The following is a 17,220-nucleotide window of genomic DNA, read 5'->3' as shown; positions in this document are numbered from 1 at the left end:
TTTGTGAATTCAGAGAATAGATATTCTATTTCAGAGAACAGAGTTTCCAGAGGAGAAAAATTCACTGGCCATCTTCAGAAATTTGGTTTAAGTGACTTCTTCACACTCACAGATGATTCAGCAAGGATATGATCTGTTCTGTCTTTACAATCACTGACATCCATTCCTTCTATATCTTCAAGGCTTTGTTTCAACAAATCAGGCAAAGTTCTGATGAGAAAACTGTCTTGTTGACTACATTCATGTTGAAAATGAGGGTTATCTTTGGAAATAGAAGATACAGGTCACTTTATTTTGTTTGCATTATTTAAAGAGAGTTACATTGAAGGATAGTACTGTAAAAGAAGATGCAAATAGAAAATCCCATCACAAAGAAAAATATTCAAGAAAGCACAATGTAATTCTTGCATTTGCAAGGGAGAAGCTGCTAAAAAGGAACACCCTTACCTATTTTTCCATAAAAACAACAAGATGTTTGTTGTTTTGACACCTGAGACAAAAGCTCTAAAAGGTGCTATCCCAAGGAGGGGCTTTGACTGTGTAGTCAACAACACCTGGACATGCCTATGGCATCTTATAAGTGGCCTTTCCCAATGGAGAGGGGAGAAACTAGAATAGAGAAAACCTGTGAGAACTGGAAAGGTAACTTAAGAGTTAAGTTTCTGGTGTCAAATCTTTGCTTTCTGTGCTGCCTGTCTCTGAGAGAATACAGCTTTGCTTTGAAGGAGCTGCCACTGAGGCAGTTTAGTTAGCTGGTGTCACAGAACAAACTGTTGCTAAATAGGGAGTTTCAGCTCATAAACACAGTTTAGAAATGACAGAATGCAATGGCATGTTTCTATGCAGAAAGCCTAAGTTAATGAAAATTGCCAGAGGGATGCACTTAAGAAGAGCTACCAAGGCACCTCATCCTGTAACAGTGACAAGTTCCTTGATTTATTTCCTGAGCCGTATCCATTCTTGCACTTAATGTGGTTAGTGTTCTGTGAAAAGCTTAACATGATTATACAATTACAAGTCTGCTTAAAATAATACATATAAACTGGGGAGAATTAGGTTTCTATGGGCAGTAAACCTACCATCTCCTAATGTGTGAGACTTTAACTTTTTAAAATTGTTATTATTTATGTTATTCTAAAAACCTGAATGCCTCTGCACTCTTTATGTAGAATTCTTCTAAGTCCAAATGGTTTAGAACTCGGGCAAGACCCTTGATATTGACAAGCACACTATCACTAGGGCTTCCTCAGGATTCACCATCAGTAGGTTGATGTTCTTTAAAAGCAGCAATCACTAGAGGAATAAAGCAAATATTTTGTCAGTCATTTTCCAGCTTTTTTTTTAAATTATTATTTCTTGACCACAGAGACTCTTTGAGAAGATTGTACTGTAATACCTAAGGGCTTGCTGTCTCTCAGCACAATGTCTTCATCCCTTTCTCTTCTCTTAGCAACCTAAGAGTCTTACTTCAGTAGTTAATTTTTGACTTCTGGTCCAAGTTCATAGTTTCTTTCTCTCCATCTCCTCACTTCTTTGCTTCAGTCCCACACGCCATCCCTACATGCTACTGTTCTTTCAATCTTGTCACAGCCTTTTTGTTCCACCCTCAATAACCCTCTTGTCTCATAGCCTGCATCCTAATCATAGGCTCTTCTTATCATACGTGTTTATGGGTGGGACCCTCCAAATCCTTGGCCGATCCTTTGCCACATTTCAGGTTTAGAGCATGGAGAGTTTATCAGTCATGCAACCCAATGATATCCTTTAACACAGGGAGAATGTATTTCTTTGCTAACCTCATTTTTCAAACTGAGTGAACTATTTTAAAATCAGCTTCAGGCTGGCACACCAATCACAGGAAAAAATCATTACAAATTAGCTAATATTTGACAGTTACAGGCATCAAAAGCCAGGGTTCTATAATAGGCAATGATGGACCAACTTACCTATAGGCATTGCTGTTTGCACTGCCTGTTTCTCAAACAGATATTCTCAGTTTTCCTCTAAAAAAAAACCCATCAGAAGCAAAAGTACGATGTGCTTACCATATCATAAGTTGTGGACAAAACCACATGCTTTCCCCCCCCCCTTCTTTGCTCATTTCTCTGCAGGATTGGAGAGAAAAACCCGCACTATTTCAAGAGCTGCAGTGACTGTACAATAGACGTATCTATTTCTTTAGAGTCTTAAGCAGAGAAGAGAACTGAAACTTTTTATTTTCTGTATCAAGTGACTTTTTAAAGCCCCCCCAGGAGGAGAAAGAAGCCACTGGAAGGGGGCCAATGTCAAAGTTGAAGAACAAAGATGACAGGTCAAGAGACACTTCTGTTTACATCAGCATGCTCTGGACCAATGAACCAGAGAATACATGAAAGCCACTACTAATGCCAACTCTGGATCTCTTTTTTAGCAGATGAAACATGGAAATATTTTCCTGCCAGCCATCTAATGTAAAACAATACAAAGCTCTCCTGTTTGACCGGGAACATTTGAACTTTCAATTTTTCATAGTTACCCTGGCTTTATCCAAAATAAATGTCTACAGGAGAATGTGACTAGTGATGTTATATATTGTAGTAACTTAACCTGTCTACATGACTAAATTTTCTAGATGTCACTTAATTTTTTAATATGTTAAATCCCAGGTGCACTCTAAGACTGTTTACAAAAATAAAAGTGAAGAGAAATATGTCTGTTCCTTCCAAAGCACCCATATATTTGTTGTTCCCACACATACCTATTCACCCTCCCTTTCCCTCCTCCCAAGAATTGATTTATTCCATGGCATCCTGGGATAGCAGAGAGTTATGATCATTTCTATTTTGGAAATCAGGAGGTTTAATGGAGAGGTTGTGTGATTTGTCCAAGGCTTTGCAAAAGCCCTAAGGCAAACTGAGAAAAGAATCCACTTCTGTTGACCTCCTTGTCTGTGTCTTGTCTGCAAGGCTGCCTGTCTTCCTAGCAGCTGACAGAACCACTGACAAGGGCGAAGGCCGTATTGATCCTATAGTTAGGCACTGAAAAAACACCATCATTTAGCATCAGTTGGTTTCAGTAGGAGTCACGTCCCTTGCACAGAATTTGACACTTAGAAGTATTAATTTTTAAGCCTAATTCTACTTACTGTGCTACCAATATCAGAACTTGTTATTTTGCTGATTAATAAATTATAACTAATGCAAAGGATTTTTTCAAAACAAATAAATACAGCTATGATACATAGGGATCCTTTGACAGAGAAGGTGTATGTAACTCTTTTCATTCTGCACACCAGGGATACAGTAGCTCATCGGGGATACAGTAGCTCATCAGTATGTGGCACAGATGGGAAGCCAAAGATCCCAGTGTGTCTCAGCAGCACGGCACAGGCAGTGGGGCAAACCCCTCCTGTGCCACATGCCCTCAGAATGCAGCTGCCTCCTCACTGCCTCATCAGTCAGCACTGCAAAAGAAAGCAAAATCAATTGAAATCCCTCCATTTCAGCAAGCTGAGTGTGAACAGGAGTAGACGAGTGTGCAGCTGATAACGTGCCCCCTTCGTAGAGTCACTGCTTGTTCACCTCCCCACCCAATTTCCACTGTAAGAGCCTCTCAGGCCATCTCCTCTGATGGGCAGTGCTCCACTCAGGGGAATTTGGACAGAGACTCAGAACAGCAACGTTTTGGAGCCGAGTAATCTACAATAGAAGGAGGAGAAAGATAAGCACATTGTTAGTTTCTGCTCATATGCAATCAAAGCAGACAAAACATCCATCATCCTATACAATATTAGTCTTTAAATATTCAGCTTTATCAGTTCCCCCATTCCTAATCCATCATTAACCACCCCATGAAGTCTCAGCTGATTAGCCCCACCTCTGCAGCTCAGCAAACCATTAACTATTTATTATTTGTATTTAATTGAACATCAGTAGCAGTAGAAAAGTCCTACCAGACACATTTCAAAACCAGAACAAAGGAGATGGTCCCCTGCCTAAGGAATTCATGGTTTGGACAAGAGTGAAATGCAGCAAAGAGGAAATGACAGCCATGCTGAACAAAGGCTTACCCTTGTACCCTCTCTTAAATTCCCCACTCCACAAATTTCTAGATTTTCTATGTATTTTTTTTTTCAATGAGTTCCATCTCAGTATCCCTCAAAATCAAAGAAGATGATGTGATTTGAGAGGGTCTTACAGGGGGGAAAAAAGAATAAAAAAGGATTTTTAAAAAACTATCTAAATCATGAAACAGTTGTCAGGTAGTGATAGAAACCAGGGATTATAGTCATAGTATGGCCAGGAAACTGGCAAACATACACAACATGCACATTTTATGTGGACTTAAATAAATAATTAGAAATTGATTTCTCAGTTAAAATGCTTACTTCTTGGGGATTAAATATATGTAATTCATGAAGTGTAATTTATATTTTGCTGTTTCCTATGCACATGCATAATCATAACATAGATACAATTCTATTTTTTTTTTCTCCTGTTAGTCCTGGGTTTGGACACCATTTTCTGTCTTTCTCTTTGTATTACTTAGACTGGAAGCTAAGGCTGGCTGCACATTTCCTCTGAAGTAAACTTTGTAGAAGTCACCGGTGTCTTTGTTGCTTCCACCTGGGTTTCTGTACCTTTCTATTTATGAGTCCCCTTTGAAACATGCCTGAAAGATCCAATTCCCAAGAAAGCCACTACCCACTCCCTGAGCAGAGCTGCACGGTGCTAGCACTCTGCACCAGAGACTCAGCACTGGCTTGCTGTTTACTGATCAACTTTAAAGCCCAGAGCACTGGAGTAAACAGGGTTTTTTAGGGCCTTCTCTACCTCTGCGCCCACTCACTGCCTGCTACCAGGTGGAGACTAATGCCAGTCTGAGAACCGAGCTCTGTACATGACAGTGAACATGGATGATACAGAAAATATTTTTTCAATTTCAGTTGGAAAACTCAAGTTAAAACCATTTGAATCCATCCTTGTAATTCTGTATCTGAACAAAATAATGTATTTTAAGTAGCACTGACTAAATGGCTTTGAGGAAATTAAAAATATATCAATCTATAATATACTGTGCTGTCTATACACTTTACCCCAGTCGAGGTAAAGGCTTCTGTTAAAAATAGGTATTTTCCAGGACTATTCCCTCTGCTTTTGAATTTATCCTGATGTCAGTCTGTTGGAGACAAAGAGAGACAACACTAATTGACTCTGAGGGTACAAGGGGTGATGCATTTATATTTACCTAGCACTCGACTCACTTGCATCTGTTCTCCTTTTAATCCCTGTAATTAAAATGCCTGCCTGCCTCTTCAGTACGTGCTCTAAAATAGTTCCTGTTTGGACATCACAGCAATCATAGTTACTGCTGCAGAAGGACAAGAGGAAGAACAATTGACTTAGGCCAGCACAGTTAAGTAACCTCTAGGAGGGAAAACATAAGCTACTAATGCAAAATAGTGTATGAGAGCACTGAGTCAGATGAATGGAACATTTAAAGTAGTACAGCCTGTCTCCCATAAGAGACAGAATGAAATCATTAAACCAATAGAATGAGAAATGATGCAAATATGGAGAAATAAGTTCTATGGTATGTCCACCCAGCTCCCACCTGACTGCACTTTGGAATGTTCTTGAGCCAGATGCTCTGTCAAGTCTATCATGTTTAATAAATTAAAATGGAGCGATTTCTCAGATCTTCCAAGTCTGGCTTTTCCAAGCTCCTCTTTGAAGCTCTTTGGACCTTTTTCCCTCCTAACATCCTGTGGACACTGTGTTCCCCAGGTTTTTTTATGTGTTATGTGGAAGAACCCCGCTTCATTTAATTTATTTTATGCTTCCTATCTGCATTCAGAACCAATGAGGCATGCCCAGACTGGTCTAAAATAATCTTGAACAACATCTCCATCCATTTCTGTTTTACTAATTCCCCTCATCTTCCTTCTTCCCTCTCTAATGCCTTCTTTCTTTTATCCTAATTTCTGGAGCGTGTTACAAGCTATAAAGGCGTCTACAATTTAGATTGTAAAGGCAGTTTACAAATGCATGCCTATCACATACCAAAATTCAAATGACTGAAAGCACAGTAGTCCTTCGGAGACAGTGTCTTCCGCATTTATGTCACTTACTTGTAAGTTTAGTCTTAAACTTTGGCACCTCAGTTGCTTTCTGAGCTCTTGAGTGACAGTGACCTGATTTTAAGAGGTCCTTAGCACCCACCAGCTCTCCAGGGGAGCTGCAGGCACTCCACAAGCACAAGAGAACACTTTTATGCAAAGCATCTGCCTGACTCTGGGCACTCAAGTATTAAATTGTTACTCTGGATTCAGCTTCACAGTGTAGTGACACAGGAAATTGTCAGCCCTGGAGTGAAATTAAGAGCCTTAGGACTGGCAGTACAACCCTTACTTATGGTGGTTTAAGGTAGGTAGTACTCTTTAATTAAATATAACTGAATGTGAATTTTCCCATTTTTTTTTTCAGGATCAGTGGCAAATGCTACAGAGGAGAATCATCCTGCAGGTTTCACATACTAAAAATGTACAGATTTGCTATATCAGGAGTCCTGCTGGAACATCTGATTTTCAGCTTTGTAGCTGTTTCCACAGTAAAACACCAAAACTTTGACTTACATTTTCACCTGCACAATCATCTAATAGATACACTTTCCATCTACCCTATAATTTTTTCTCTTTCTCTGTTCCTCTCTTGGAACTTGTTCAGACCTATTCTCTAGCCAAAAGTGGGTGGGTATTTTTCCCTTCAGTGTACTCCTCTTTGCATTTCTTTTTGCTTTCTCGCCACCTTTCTATGTGTCAGCCTTGTTCCACTTCTTCTCCCTGGTGGCATTCAGAACTCCTGCTACTTTCGTACACTCTCACCACTTTAAGCTGCTTTCCCACATGCTGCCTTTCATGGAACACCTTCCATCCACTGATTTCCAAAGCACAGATGCTTGTTCGCTTTCCGTGATGGCAACAACAGCTCTAAAAGAAACATATCGTTTCCCTTCCTGCAATTCATGCACAAATGCCTGGCATGTGCTGCCTGGAGAAAGCCTTTCAACTTTGAATTTCCTTGCTTTTGTGGAATCTGTAAAAAGTCTGGTAAATTACAGCTTTGGCAGTTATTTCAAATAATTTTATTTGCAGCCAGCTGAGGTAAAATCTGTCAGTGGTGCCATCCCCGTGTTCTTTCAAAGGTTGTTGGTGTTTCATGAGGGAGCTCAAAGTCAAACTAGTTCAAAGGGAGGCTCACATTTCATTTTTTTCCAGGAAGGTTAGCTTACATGTTCTAATGGTGACAGGACTGTCTTACAAGACATAAGAGCTGAGTTCTAGTTGAGGCCATGAGTCTCTTCCAGTACATATGTTTTGTCACTTTATCTCTCTCCTGATAATTTCTCATCTGTGAAATAGCTGTAATACTAACTGGTAGTTGGAATATTAGTTAACAACCGACAAGACGACCCTAAATAATCACATGGGTGGCAAGGTTTTGGAGTTGGCCTTGGACCTGGTTTTAGTGTTGGCAGTTTGGGCAAAGCCAGTGAACCTCAGCCTTCAGCTCTTTCACCAGGGCTCAAGAGACACCAGCTGTGACACACATTGTGCAGCAGGCAACTTCTCTCGTTGTCCTTAGGGCTGAGAGGAAGAAATAATACAGAGCCTTGGCTTTGCAAGCCACTGCTGCCCGAGCTTGCAGGAATAGTGGTGCACCTGGGGACCTCTAGTGATACTCGGAATAAACACCAACATGGCAGGGTTTGCCATGTGCGTGAGCAGGATTTCAGTGCATGCTAAGGAAAATAAGCATGGCGTTCCTGACCCTCTACTCCCAGAAGCTGTCCAAAGCTGAAGTCTCAGCTTTTTCTCAAAGGCAAGCCTTTGCTGAGCCATCTGGGGGGCATGGAAGCTGTATGTGACTCTCCCATCTGCACCCTCTGGTGACCTGAAAATTAGTGCTCAGAACATGTCAATTCTGCTTTAACAAGTAGCATTGTCAAAAGAAATTGATAACCTCACTTGACTTCAAGAATCTTGGATACAAATACTGACCATATTTTAAGGTAAAAGATCCTGCCTGTGTAGAGAAGGATTCTCAGGTCTGTCTTTAAGCAATATCTACTTATGGTAAGAGACGTAGATTATTATCATTAATGTTACATGTGTGATTTAATTAGGAAAAGCCATACGGTTCATGAAAACAAAATATTTCCAGTTAATAGTATTACTAATTACCTAAAAGATCATAAATCAAAACAAATTTAATAAGAACAGGAGAAAAGGCTGACAAGAATCAGCAGCAAAATGTGAAATCCTTCACACAGACCAGAACAATATTTGTAGTAACAAAGCTGGGGAAGCAGCTAAAAAGCAGCTTTGCAGAGAAGACCCTGGGGACCCTGGTATTCAACAATCTGAACGTGAGCCAGCAGTGCAGCCTTGCAGCAAAGATGGCTGGGGTGCATTAGGGAGAGCAATGCTCGATGTGATCCTTCCTCTCTACTCAGCTCTAGGGAGACACACCTGGACTCCTGGGTCAAGATCTGAGCTCCACAGTATAAGAGAGCCACGGACACTGGAACAAGGACAGTGGGAGGCCATGGAGATGATAAAGGGACTGAAGCATCTGATATTTGGGATTGTTTAGCAAGGAGAAGGCCTAGGGAAGGTATGATCAATGTGTATAAATACCTGAATGGGGGGAGGCAAGTAGAAAAGACAGAACCAGGCTTCTTTCAGTGATAGGACAAGAGGCACATGGGCTCAAATTGAAGTACACCAAATTCTATGTAAACATAAGAAAAAGCTTTTTTTAACTATGAATGTGGTCAAACACTGGAAAAGGCAGCCTGGAGATGTTATGGAGCCTTCATATTTATTCAAGACATGACTGGACACTGCTCTGTTTTGAGCAGGGAGGTTGGGCTGTACGATCTCCAGAGGTCCCTTCCAATCCCAGCTGTTCTTTGATTTGCTAAATACGTGCCCCATTCTAGTCCTGAATATATGTCTGTTATGCATGCCCAAGATAGATTTGGATTTTTTGACAGACTTTTCACCACATCAATGTGAAGGCATTGCCATTATATATTAGGATGTGTAAAATTAATGAAAATATAACTGAGAAGATCAAGAGATTGAATCACATGTCATGTAGGATTCTGGGGAGATGCTGGCAGGAAAACAACCATTGCAGTAGAAGAGTAATTGTCAAATAATGATATGTCAAAGCTCAACTTTTACCAACTCTTAATCATTTAGTATATATCAGTGTAGATACCTTGACATGTTTCTTTGGGTCCAGGAAAGGAATGAATAACTCACTGTATCTTGTATATGCAATGCAGGGGGTAATTTGGACAAAATTATCTAATGTTTTTGAAAGCATGACAAGAAAATTAAGGATCAAGAAACTCCAGAATGACTTTTTGAATGAAAAGAACCTGCAATTGCTTTCCATCCCTTGACAGATGTTACTTAAACTGACATACTATATCATGCAACAAAGCTTACAGGGGAAATACAGGATTATGAGAAAATGTATAAACCACTATCATTATTGCAGAAAATTCTTTTATTCTACATAGAGAGACAAAAAGAGGAGGGATACTTTTTAGGAAGAACTTGATGTAGAATACTGTACCAGTATTTTCAGGAATCAGCAAAATTAATCTATTTTTAAAAAAGAGTGAAGTTAAAAAGAAGGGAGAACTTTCTGCTGTATCCCAATCCCACACAATCTTTCCCCCTCTTCTCCTGCCATTGTAGCACCTGGGAGACTTACCTCTTTATTAAAGTAAAACCAAGAAGACTCTCTCCTGACTTCTTCTGTATAGAGAGGCAAAATAATTGGAAGGGGAGGAAACAGTCATTGTCAAGAAATGGTAGGTGAAGAAATGAGTATGCCTTGGCTGTAAACATTCTCATTTCACCTCAGGGGGAGGTTTTACAGCTTAGTACTGTTGCAGAGAGCACAAGTCTTCACATCCCAGCGGTTTTGCTTCCGACTTTGACAGTTCCCTGCTTTTGATATGTGTAAGAAACAGGTGCACAGCACACTCAGAGTTAGGAGGGTGCTTCAGTACCTCAGACCTTCTCCAAAGCAGCCTTTGGGGATCAGCATTTTGGGTATCAGCCCCAATGAAAGAAGAAACCCTTGATAAAGTAAGGCTTAGTATATGCTCTTACCAACATGTGTGACAGAGCAAGTAGAGCACCATTTTGGACCAAATGAAGCTTCAGGGTTCACAAAATCTCTTTTTAAAAGATTGATTTTATTCTGAGGTACAGACCTTAGTTGTAATGAAGTTGCAAACTGATAATTTGTTACATCCAAGTTCAAGTCTGGTATAATGTGTCTAATTTTCTTGCTCATCCATAGGTCCTTTATTTTTCTCTACCTGATTTTTGGCATGGTATTCAATATGAAATCATCACAGAAGAGTCACTGAATAACCAGAGTGGATAGATAGAGTGTAGCAGTATACAGATGATAAAGGTTTTTCCCCGAAGTCAATACTGGTGTCCGGGACATATTTTTACTAATTTGTTTTTTAATGCATTGCATTAAACCTTTTAAAAGGGTTTAATATTGATTGATTTTTAATAGCGTGGGTGTTCTCTCATGCTAAAGACTTCTTGCTTACTTTTGTTGTAAGGAACATGAGAAAATAAACAAAAAACGCAAAGGCGTTTTAACAGGAGACTTGGAAGTATTTAACAAAGAATCATAAAAACAAGTTAACTTTTCTTTCTGTTTATCAAATTACTGAGGATTCAGGCCAAAAGAGAAATTGTTTTTAATAATTTAAAAAGTTAAATAAAGTTTCTCCCTTTTGCCACAAGTTTCAGAAAGTGTTAACAGTGTTAAGGCACTGTTTTGCTGTTAATTCGTACAGATTTGACACTGATACCCTAAAGCAGCACAAAAAAAAAAAAAGAAAAAAAAGAAAAAAAAGAAAAAAAAAAAGAAATATTCATCAATATTAAAATATCTCAAAACATTTCCAGACCTTTGTATTTGGAAAGCCGCCACTACTCCCATTTCAACTGCAATACTGAGTCTGCTTTGGAAAGGCTACCTCTTGACATTTTGCAGAACAGCCTCTAATCGTCTAAGGAAACTCTGGATTGAGATTAGTATCCACAGCAGAAAGGAATCTACAGACACTACTGTGTGCAAGTAATGCTGTGGGCACTCTTCCAAGCTCAGGAACGAGTGGAATGTACCCCTTCTCCAAGGTATGGGTGAAAAAACATCACCGAAGTGGAAGTGGGGTTTGGGTGGAACTGAAGCAAGAGAGAAGCTCATATATATGTTTTCCATGTGTATGAAAATGGCTGTCTACTTATTAAAAAAATAGATTGGGAGCCAATATTTTAATTATTCTCTGCATTTATTTACTTCTGATGGCATAAATAATCTATCATCTTAGTGTGCCAAACAAAAAGTCAGAGGAACATTTCCACTTCAAGTCAAACGAAAAAAAAAAAATCAACGTAATGGAACTTTTCTGTGAACTCACATAATGAATTTCTTTGTTTAATTAAACACTTCAGCAAACCAAATACCTGAATTTAAATTGCTGTTTATTATGGCTTCCCCTCGGATACAGGTGAAAGACTGCATAGACATATGTTTTCCACGGTGACTGGCATTACCAAGAAACCTGATGGAGAGCTGACAACACCTTGGCAAGCAGGGAATAATAAGGCAAATTATCATCAATATTAAGAAAACCTAGTTGTGAGCCTCACCTTTACTTTGGCCTGCGACGTCTGGGGCTGTTACTTGGGGGGGAAAAAAAAAAAGAGAAAACAGCCTCCCTTTTTACCTTCAGCTTTCTCCCTGCGTGTGTGGGTGGACGTGTGGCTTTATACGTGCATAATCGCACGCAGACTGGTGCTTAAACACGTTTCGGTGTCCGAGGCTCCATGATGCGTTTCCCACCGTGCTGGGAAGGAGCGGGACAGGAGGGGGAGCTGTCGGCGCGGCCGCCGGGCGGGGATGCCGGGGATGCTCCTCGGGCCGGGGGCGGTGGAGCCGCGGTCCCTCCGCCCGCAGCCCCCGCCTCCCGCCGGGCAGCACCGCGGATGGCTCCGGGAATGACCCCGCTTGTCCCGACCCGGCCTCCGAAAACCGGCACGTTGTTGTTTCCAGAGTGCCCCCAGAGCACCGTTCGCTTGTTGCTGCTGCCTTCTAAAACCTTTCGCTTTGAAGCCGTCGTGCTGCTTACATATTTAGCAGCTGGAAAAATCAGGCCTCCTTGTTTATCTCGTCCTCCCCAGCAGGAAAAAGCCTAGAAGAAATACCTCATTAATAACATTAAAGAGACTTATGCATTAATAAAGGCCAAAATGAAGAACTTGGAGGAAAGTGTTTCTTTTGTGTTACCTAAAATGCAGCTCTGGTATGTGGATAGATCCCTTTTTAAAACATTTAAACACTAATAAATAGGACTATGAACATTAGAATATAAATTTAACCTGGGGTGATTTATTCTAGGCAACTCATTTGCACATGTACTTTTATGAACGACACTTACTTTTCAGAACTCCAAATTACTGTGCTTGCAAAAACCTAAGTGCAAATTCAGAGCTGGAAACAAATTTGTGATAGAACAAAAATATGGAGCTTGGTAAAAATGGAGCCTTGGGCGTAGAGCATGTGCTTGGGCAGTGGAAGGAAAAGCTCAGGTTCTTGCCATGACTTAGAGACCAACAAAAGGTGGAATCCCATAGTTTCTTGCAAATTTTAAAAGTGACCAAAAACCAACCAGCTTCAAACCCCTGAACCATCATGACAGTGAGAGACTGCACTGTAGTTAGAGTACACACTTTAATAGATTGATTTTAAATCACCTTGGAAATTTCACAGAGAATTCGGTCTCATTAAACTCAGGAGTAAAATCTTCGCTGATTCCCACAGGATCAAGGTTTCATCTTTGGCTGCAAACTGCATACTGATGCCACATACCCCGATATCTCTGTCTCATAGAATAAATCTGAGCAGTTCTATTGATCCAATCAGTCACCTTTATTCACCTGTTTAAGATGTTTGCAGAATCCATATTGAGAACTAGAGAATCAGGATTCTTTACCAAAAATACAGGTTTTTATACAAAAAAATATGTGGTGCTGCCACAGTTCAGTAGATGTGTTTAATGTTAGGGTGCCTGTAATGTAAATAGCAGATTTATTTCCTCATAACGTTTTTGGAGGTGTTCAGATCAATGCCGTTGTATGGCTGACAAAAGTGTGGCTTCCATAGATTCTGATATTCTGCCTCCCCTTATGAATTCATGAGTTATCACTAAAACCTGAAAGCATTCCTTTTTGTTAGTCATTCCCTCCCCCTTAGTAACAAGTAGAATAATTAGGTTTCCAAAACTTATTTCAGTACCTTCGATGTGTGTCACATAACGTCTGAGCATTCTAAATGCATGAACTTCTGTGTTGTCAGTTGATGGTCCTCCATATGCTGTAACTAGAAGAACAACTTCCCAAGAATATGCAGTGTAATAATGTGCAATATAGAAAGGTAATAACAGCTCTAGAGATGTAGGAATCATGACAGTTGCAGAAATAACTTGCTGTCAGATGGAGATATTAGGAGACAGAGAGGTAGAACTTTTGTATCTGTCCCAGTCCTACATTAAATACTGAGAAAAACAGGGTATGTTTTAAGACTGTGGCTTTCATCTGGTGTTTGACAAGGTACTGGGGGACTGGAGGCTCTTTTTAAAGAGCTTACCAGAAGTAGCTGAGAAAATGAGCCTACTGTCAGGAGAAATAAGTTCACATCTCCATTCAAAAGCATTCAGAAAAATACTGTGAAAAAAACCCATGAATGCCGTTACTTTTGGTGATCAAGAAGTGAGAATCAGCATTCAGAACTGGTAGCAAGAGGGGTGGGAAGAACTTCAATTTGCAGCCAAACCTTCAGATGCTAGTCAGGAAAACCAGAATGACAGACTTTATCCTGAAGAAAATTCATTCTGGTCTACTCACCGTAACCTGCTGTAGTCAATTCACATCACCTAGGCTTGCAAATACCTTCTCCTAAGTATCTTCCAACATTAAAGAAAGTTCTGTTTATGCTGGGAATTTGAGATTAATCTTTTTGTCAGATTGTTAACTCAAACCTGTTAAATTTATGCAGTGCTTAATGAAACAGTGCCAGTGCTTTATTACAATACACACAGTAAGTGTTGAGAAGTAGTCCTGTGATGTTTCATTGAAGAAGAACCATTTGAGGCAATACTCTGTTTAGCAGTTTTAATGTTTTCCTTAAAACTCTTCCATCCACTCTGCAGAGAAATTAGTGATATATCTAATATAAGAACTAGTTTTGTCTTTTTCATTAGAATGACTTAATGTATCAGCAAAGTGCTGGCTGTTCAAAGCAGAATAGTTGTCTGAGATTGGCTGGCTTTTTCCAGCCAAAGGTTTCAAAGAGCCATATGAGGTTGTGTTTAAAAGCAACTTCCCCTTGTGCTGTGTATCTTATTCTTATTGTGTGAAAGAATAAACTGGGATTCTGGGAATATCTCCTGTACTTAATGACAGCTCAACTGTACCGATTTGTTTGTAATAGAATAAGGTAAGCAAAACATAGAGGTGAGGTTGCTGCTGGTGGCCGTGTGGCGCAGAAGGAGGAAAACCTCCCTACTAAACATCATCCTTTGAAGGTTGCCTCTAGTCACAAGTTAGTTTCCACAAGTTTGAGAAATCGTTGTATTTTAAAACACTATAAGCAAGAAAAAAAATTAACCTTGATTTCTTCTCATACTTGCTGCTTGGCGGGTTTGAGCCCAGACCTTGTGCTCCTGGAAGGGTGCAGAATGGACAAAGCCCACAGCATGAATCCTGCTGAGGCTGAACTCCTGCAACTCCTTGGTGTCAGCAGAGCCTTCTCGAGGGTCTCTGCGAGGTCCTGCTGCTCTGTGAAAAACAAACGATCAGGGCTGGGTGTTGTCCAACATTTGCCTGATTCCTTCAGGCAGCGCGGGGAGTGGCAGCACCTTCGCCTCGCAGCGGCCGTGACCTTACCACCGCGGATGTGCTCTAGGATTTTATGGACTCGATCTGGTAGCTATCTCATCTTTTGATGCTCGATGCTCTATCAGCTGATACTGTGCAAAATCCCCATTTCTTCTTATTCTCAAAGTCACGGGGGAAAATGTACCCCGTGTCTCTAATCGCTCTGACAGGCAGGCAGGCAAGGCTCATTTTAGTAACGAAACGAACAAAGTTGTGCTCAACTTTTCATGCTAAAAAGTGCCAGTGATTTAAAGCTTCGGAAACAGAGAATGTAAATTAGACATTGTTGCAAGCAAATCGAACTTTTCTTTGACAGGCTAAACAGAGATTTTATGGGGAGCCTACTCATGCCCACACGGAACACAGTTTATCTTTCGACCGTGGGCTTGGGTGTTTTTATAAAAAAAAATGTATCATTTTAAGGTGTACCGCAGTCGCAATGAGAAACCCCTACGATTACAATTTTGACTATCGGAACAATGGACACCCCCGTGCCGTAATGTGTTTTATCGGGTAATCAGGGACTGCCAGGGAAAGCGGGAAAGCAGAGCCTAGGAATAATCAACGTATCGCCCACAGTATGTGCTGTAATCCGGCACCTCCTCGCCGAAGCGCGTCCCACCAAACCATTCATCCGCACCTCCCCGCCGCGGATAAACGGAAAAACAGGAGTGATCGGGGGAGAGCCTCGGCTGAAAGCGGCGGGGACGGGACGGGACGGGACGGGACGGGACGGGACGGGACGGGTCGGGTTGGGTCGGGTCGGCTGCGCAGAGGGTCACAGGCCGGGCGGATCCCTCGGTGTTCCTGGGGAGCACCGGGCCCCCTCTCCATCCCCATCCCCATCTCCATCCCCATCCCGGGCTGGGGGCGGGGGCGTGTGCGCACCGCCCCCTCCTCTCCGCCGCGCTCCGCTCCGCCCGGTGCTCGGCGCCTCCCCCCTCCCCGGCTCCCATGGCGGGCAGCGGCGGCCGATTCGGTGCCGGCAAGCCCCGCCCGCCGGCGGTCCGGGGCCGGCCTCCCCCTTCCCTCCGCCGCCCCCTCCGCGGCAGCCCGCCAGCAGCGCCACAGCAGGCGCGGGGCCGGCTCGCTCCGCGCTGCCTCCCGCCCGCCCGCCCCGCCGCTCCCATGCGGGCCGGCGGCGAGGCAGAAGATGGCTGACTCGCCGGGGCACCCGCGCCCCTGCCCGCCCGCGCCCCCCGCCCGCCCGCCGCCGCCGCCGCCGCGCTCCCCCCGGGCCCTCCGCGGCGCCGCCTGCCACCACTGAGAGCCGCCGCCGCCCCCCGCGCCCCTCCCGGCCCCCCCAGAGCACCAGCAGCCATTTCATCTCCACCACCACCACCACCAAGTAGGCGCAAAAAATGGCAGAAATGGAGAAAGAAGGGAGACCTCCCGAAAATAAAAGGAGCAGGAAGCCGGCTCACCCGGTGAAGCGGGAGATCAACGAGGAGATGAAGGTAGGTGCCTGTGATGGGGACGGGAGCGGGGTCCCCCCCCGCACCCCCCGCCTCCGAGCATGGAGATGAAATAAGAAAGGATCTCTTGTCATTTTTTTTTTTTTGTAGGATGCACTGAATGTGTCTCAACTCCGCCTCCTGGGCTGCAAACAGAGACGAATTCACAGGCTGCAAATCCTGTTCATTGACCAGCTTTATTTATTTTTTAAAAATAACTCTCTCGTTGGGCTTTTAAGCTCCTCGGGTGCCAATGATGAGCCTTTATTTTTCTTTTTTTTTTTTTCTTTCTTTCTGTAGCCACCCCCTCAGGTAGCTGCGAAGCCCTTAAAGTTAGGAAAGAAAGGGATCTCTTTTAAACACTGTATTTCTGTCCCTTTTTCAGTAGCCAGCTGCAACTGTGTAATTAAATTGTCAAAGTGAAACGTTGCGGTCTGTGCCGTGCGTCTGTCTCGCACTTGAGCGCGGAGACCCCTTTTCTCTCCTTGTCCCTCTCGCCTCCTCCTGTGCCGCACCGCTCCGCTCCGCGGCTCACGGCAGCGCGGAGGTGTCGCTGGAAGGTGGCTTGTCCGAGGGCTGCTTTTGATGGAAGTGTGTTTACCGCGCGGAGGGCTGTCCTGCCTGATAGGAACCGGTGCCACTCCAGCTGTGCTCTGGCGGCCGCTCCAGATGTTGGGATGGCTGCGATGGCACAAACCCGCTATTTTGGAACTTCTTTTATCATTAGGTCGCTGTTTC

At 42.6% G+C, this 17,220-nt stretch overlaps 1 protein-coding gene and 2 long non-coding RNA genes across 5 annotated transcripts in view; 2 read left to right on the top strand and 1 right to left on the bottom strand.

Annotated features, from left to right (window-relative positions):
- The first annotated feature begins 8,285 nt into the window (after positions 1–8,285).
- On the top strand, positions 8,286–11,960 carry LOC148224410 (uncharacterized). Its single transcript, XR_015802527.1, has 3 exons — positions 8,286–8,654; positions 9,755–9,870; positions 10,997–11,960. It is a non-coding gene; the product is annotated as an uncharacterized LOC148224410 (long non-coding RNA).
- Positions 10,244–16,575, bottom strand: LOC148224409 (uncharacterized). 2 transcript variants are annotated; one of them, XR_015802525.1, is made up of 2 exons: positions 16,453–16,575; positions 10,244–14,929 (listed from the first exon to the last, which is right to left on the bottom strand). It is a non-coding gene; the product is annotated as an uncharacterized LOC148224409 (long non-coding RNA). The 2 variants fall into 2 exon arrangements; XR_015802526.1 differs by having other exon boundaries at positions 10,244–14,924.
- Positions 16,305–17,220, top strand: part of SOBP (sine oculis binding protein homolog) — a 113,594-nt gene continuing 112,678 nt past the window's right edge. For both annotated transcript variants that reach the window (XM_014887874.2, XM_088161940.1), the window contains exon 1: positions 16,305–16,485. In XM_014887874.2, the coding sequence (XP_014743360.1) occupies positions 16,390–16,485 (96 nt within the window). In that variant the 5' untranslated portion in view covers positions 16,305–16,389. The remainder of the gene's footprint in view (positions 16,486–17,220) is intronic.

The sequence above is a fragment of the Sturnus vulgaris genome, chromosome 3 (genome assembly GCF_052056855.1).
Source record: "Sturnus vulgaris isolate bStuVul1 chromosome 3, bStuVul1.hap1, whole genome shotgun sequence".
Taxonomy (NCBI): Eukaryota; Metazoa; Chordata; class Aves; order Passeriformes; family Sturnidae; genus Sturnus; species Sturnus vulgaris.
Note: the sequence above shows the minus strand (reverse complement) of the source record. Positions and strands in the feature narration are given on the sequence as shown.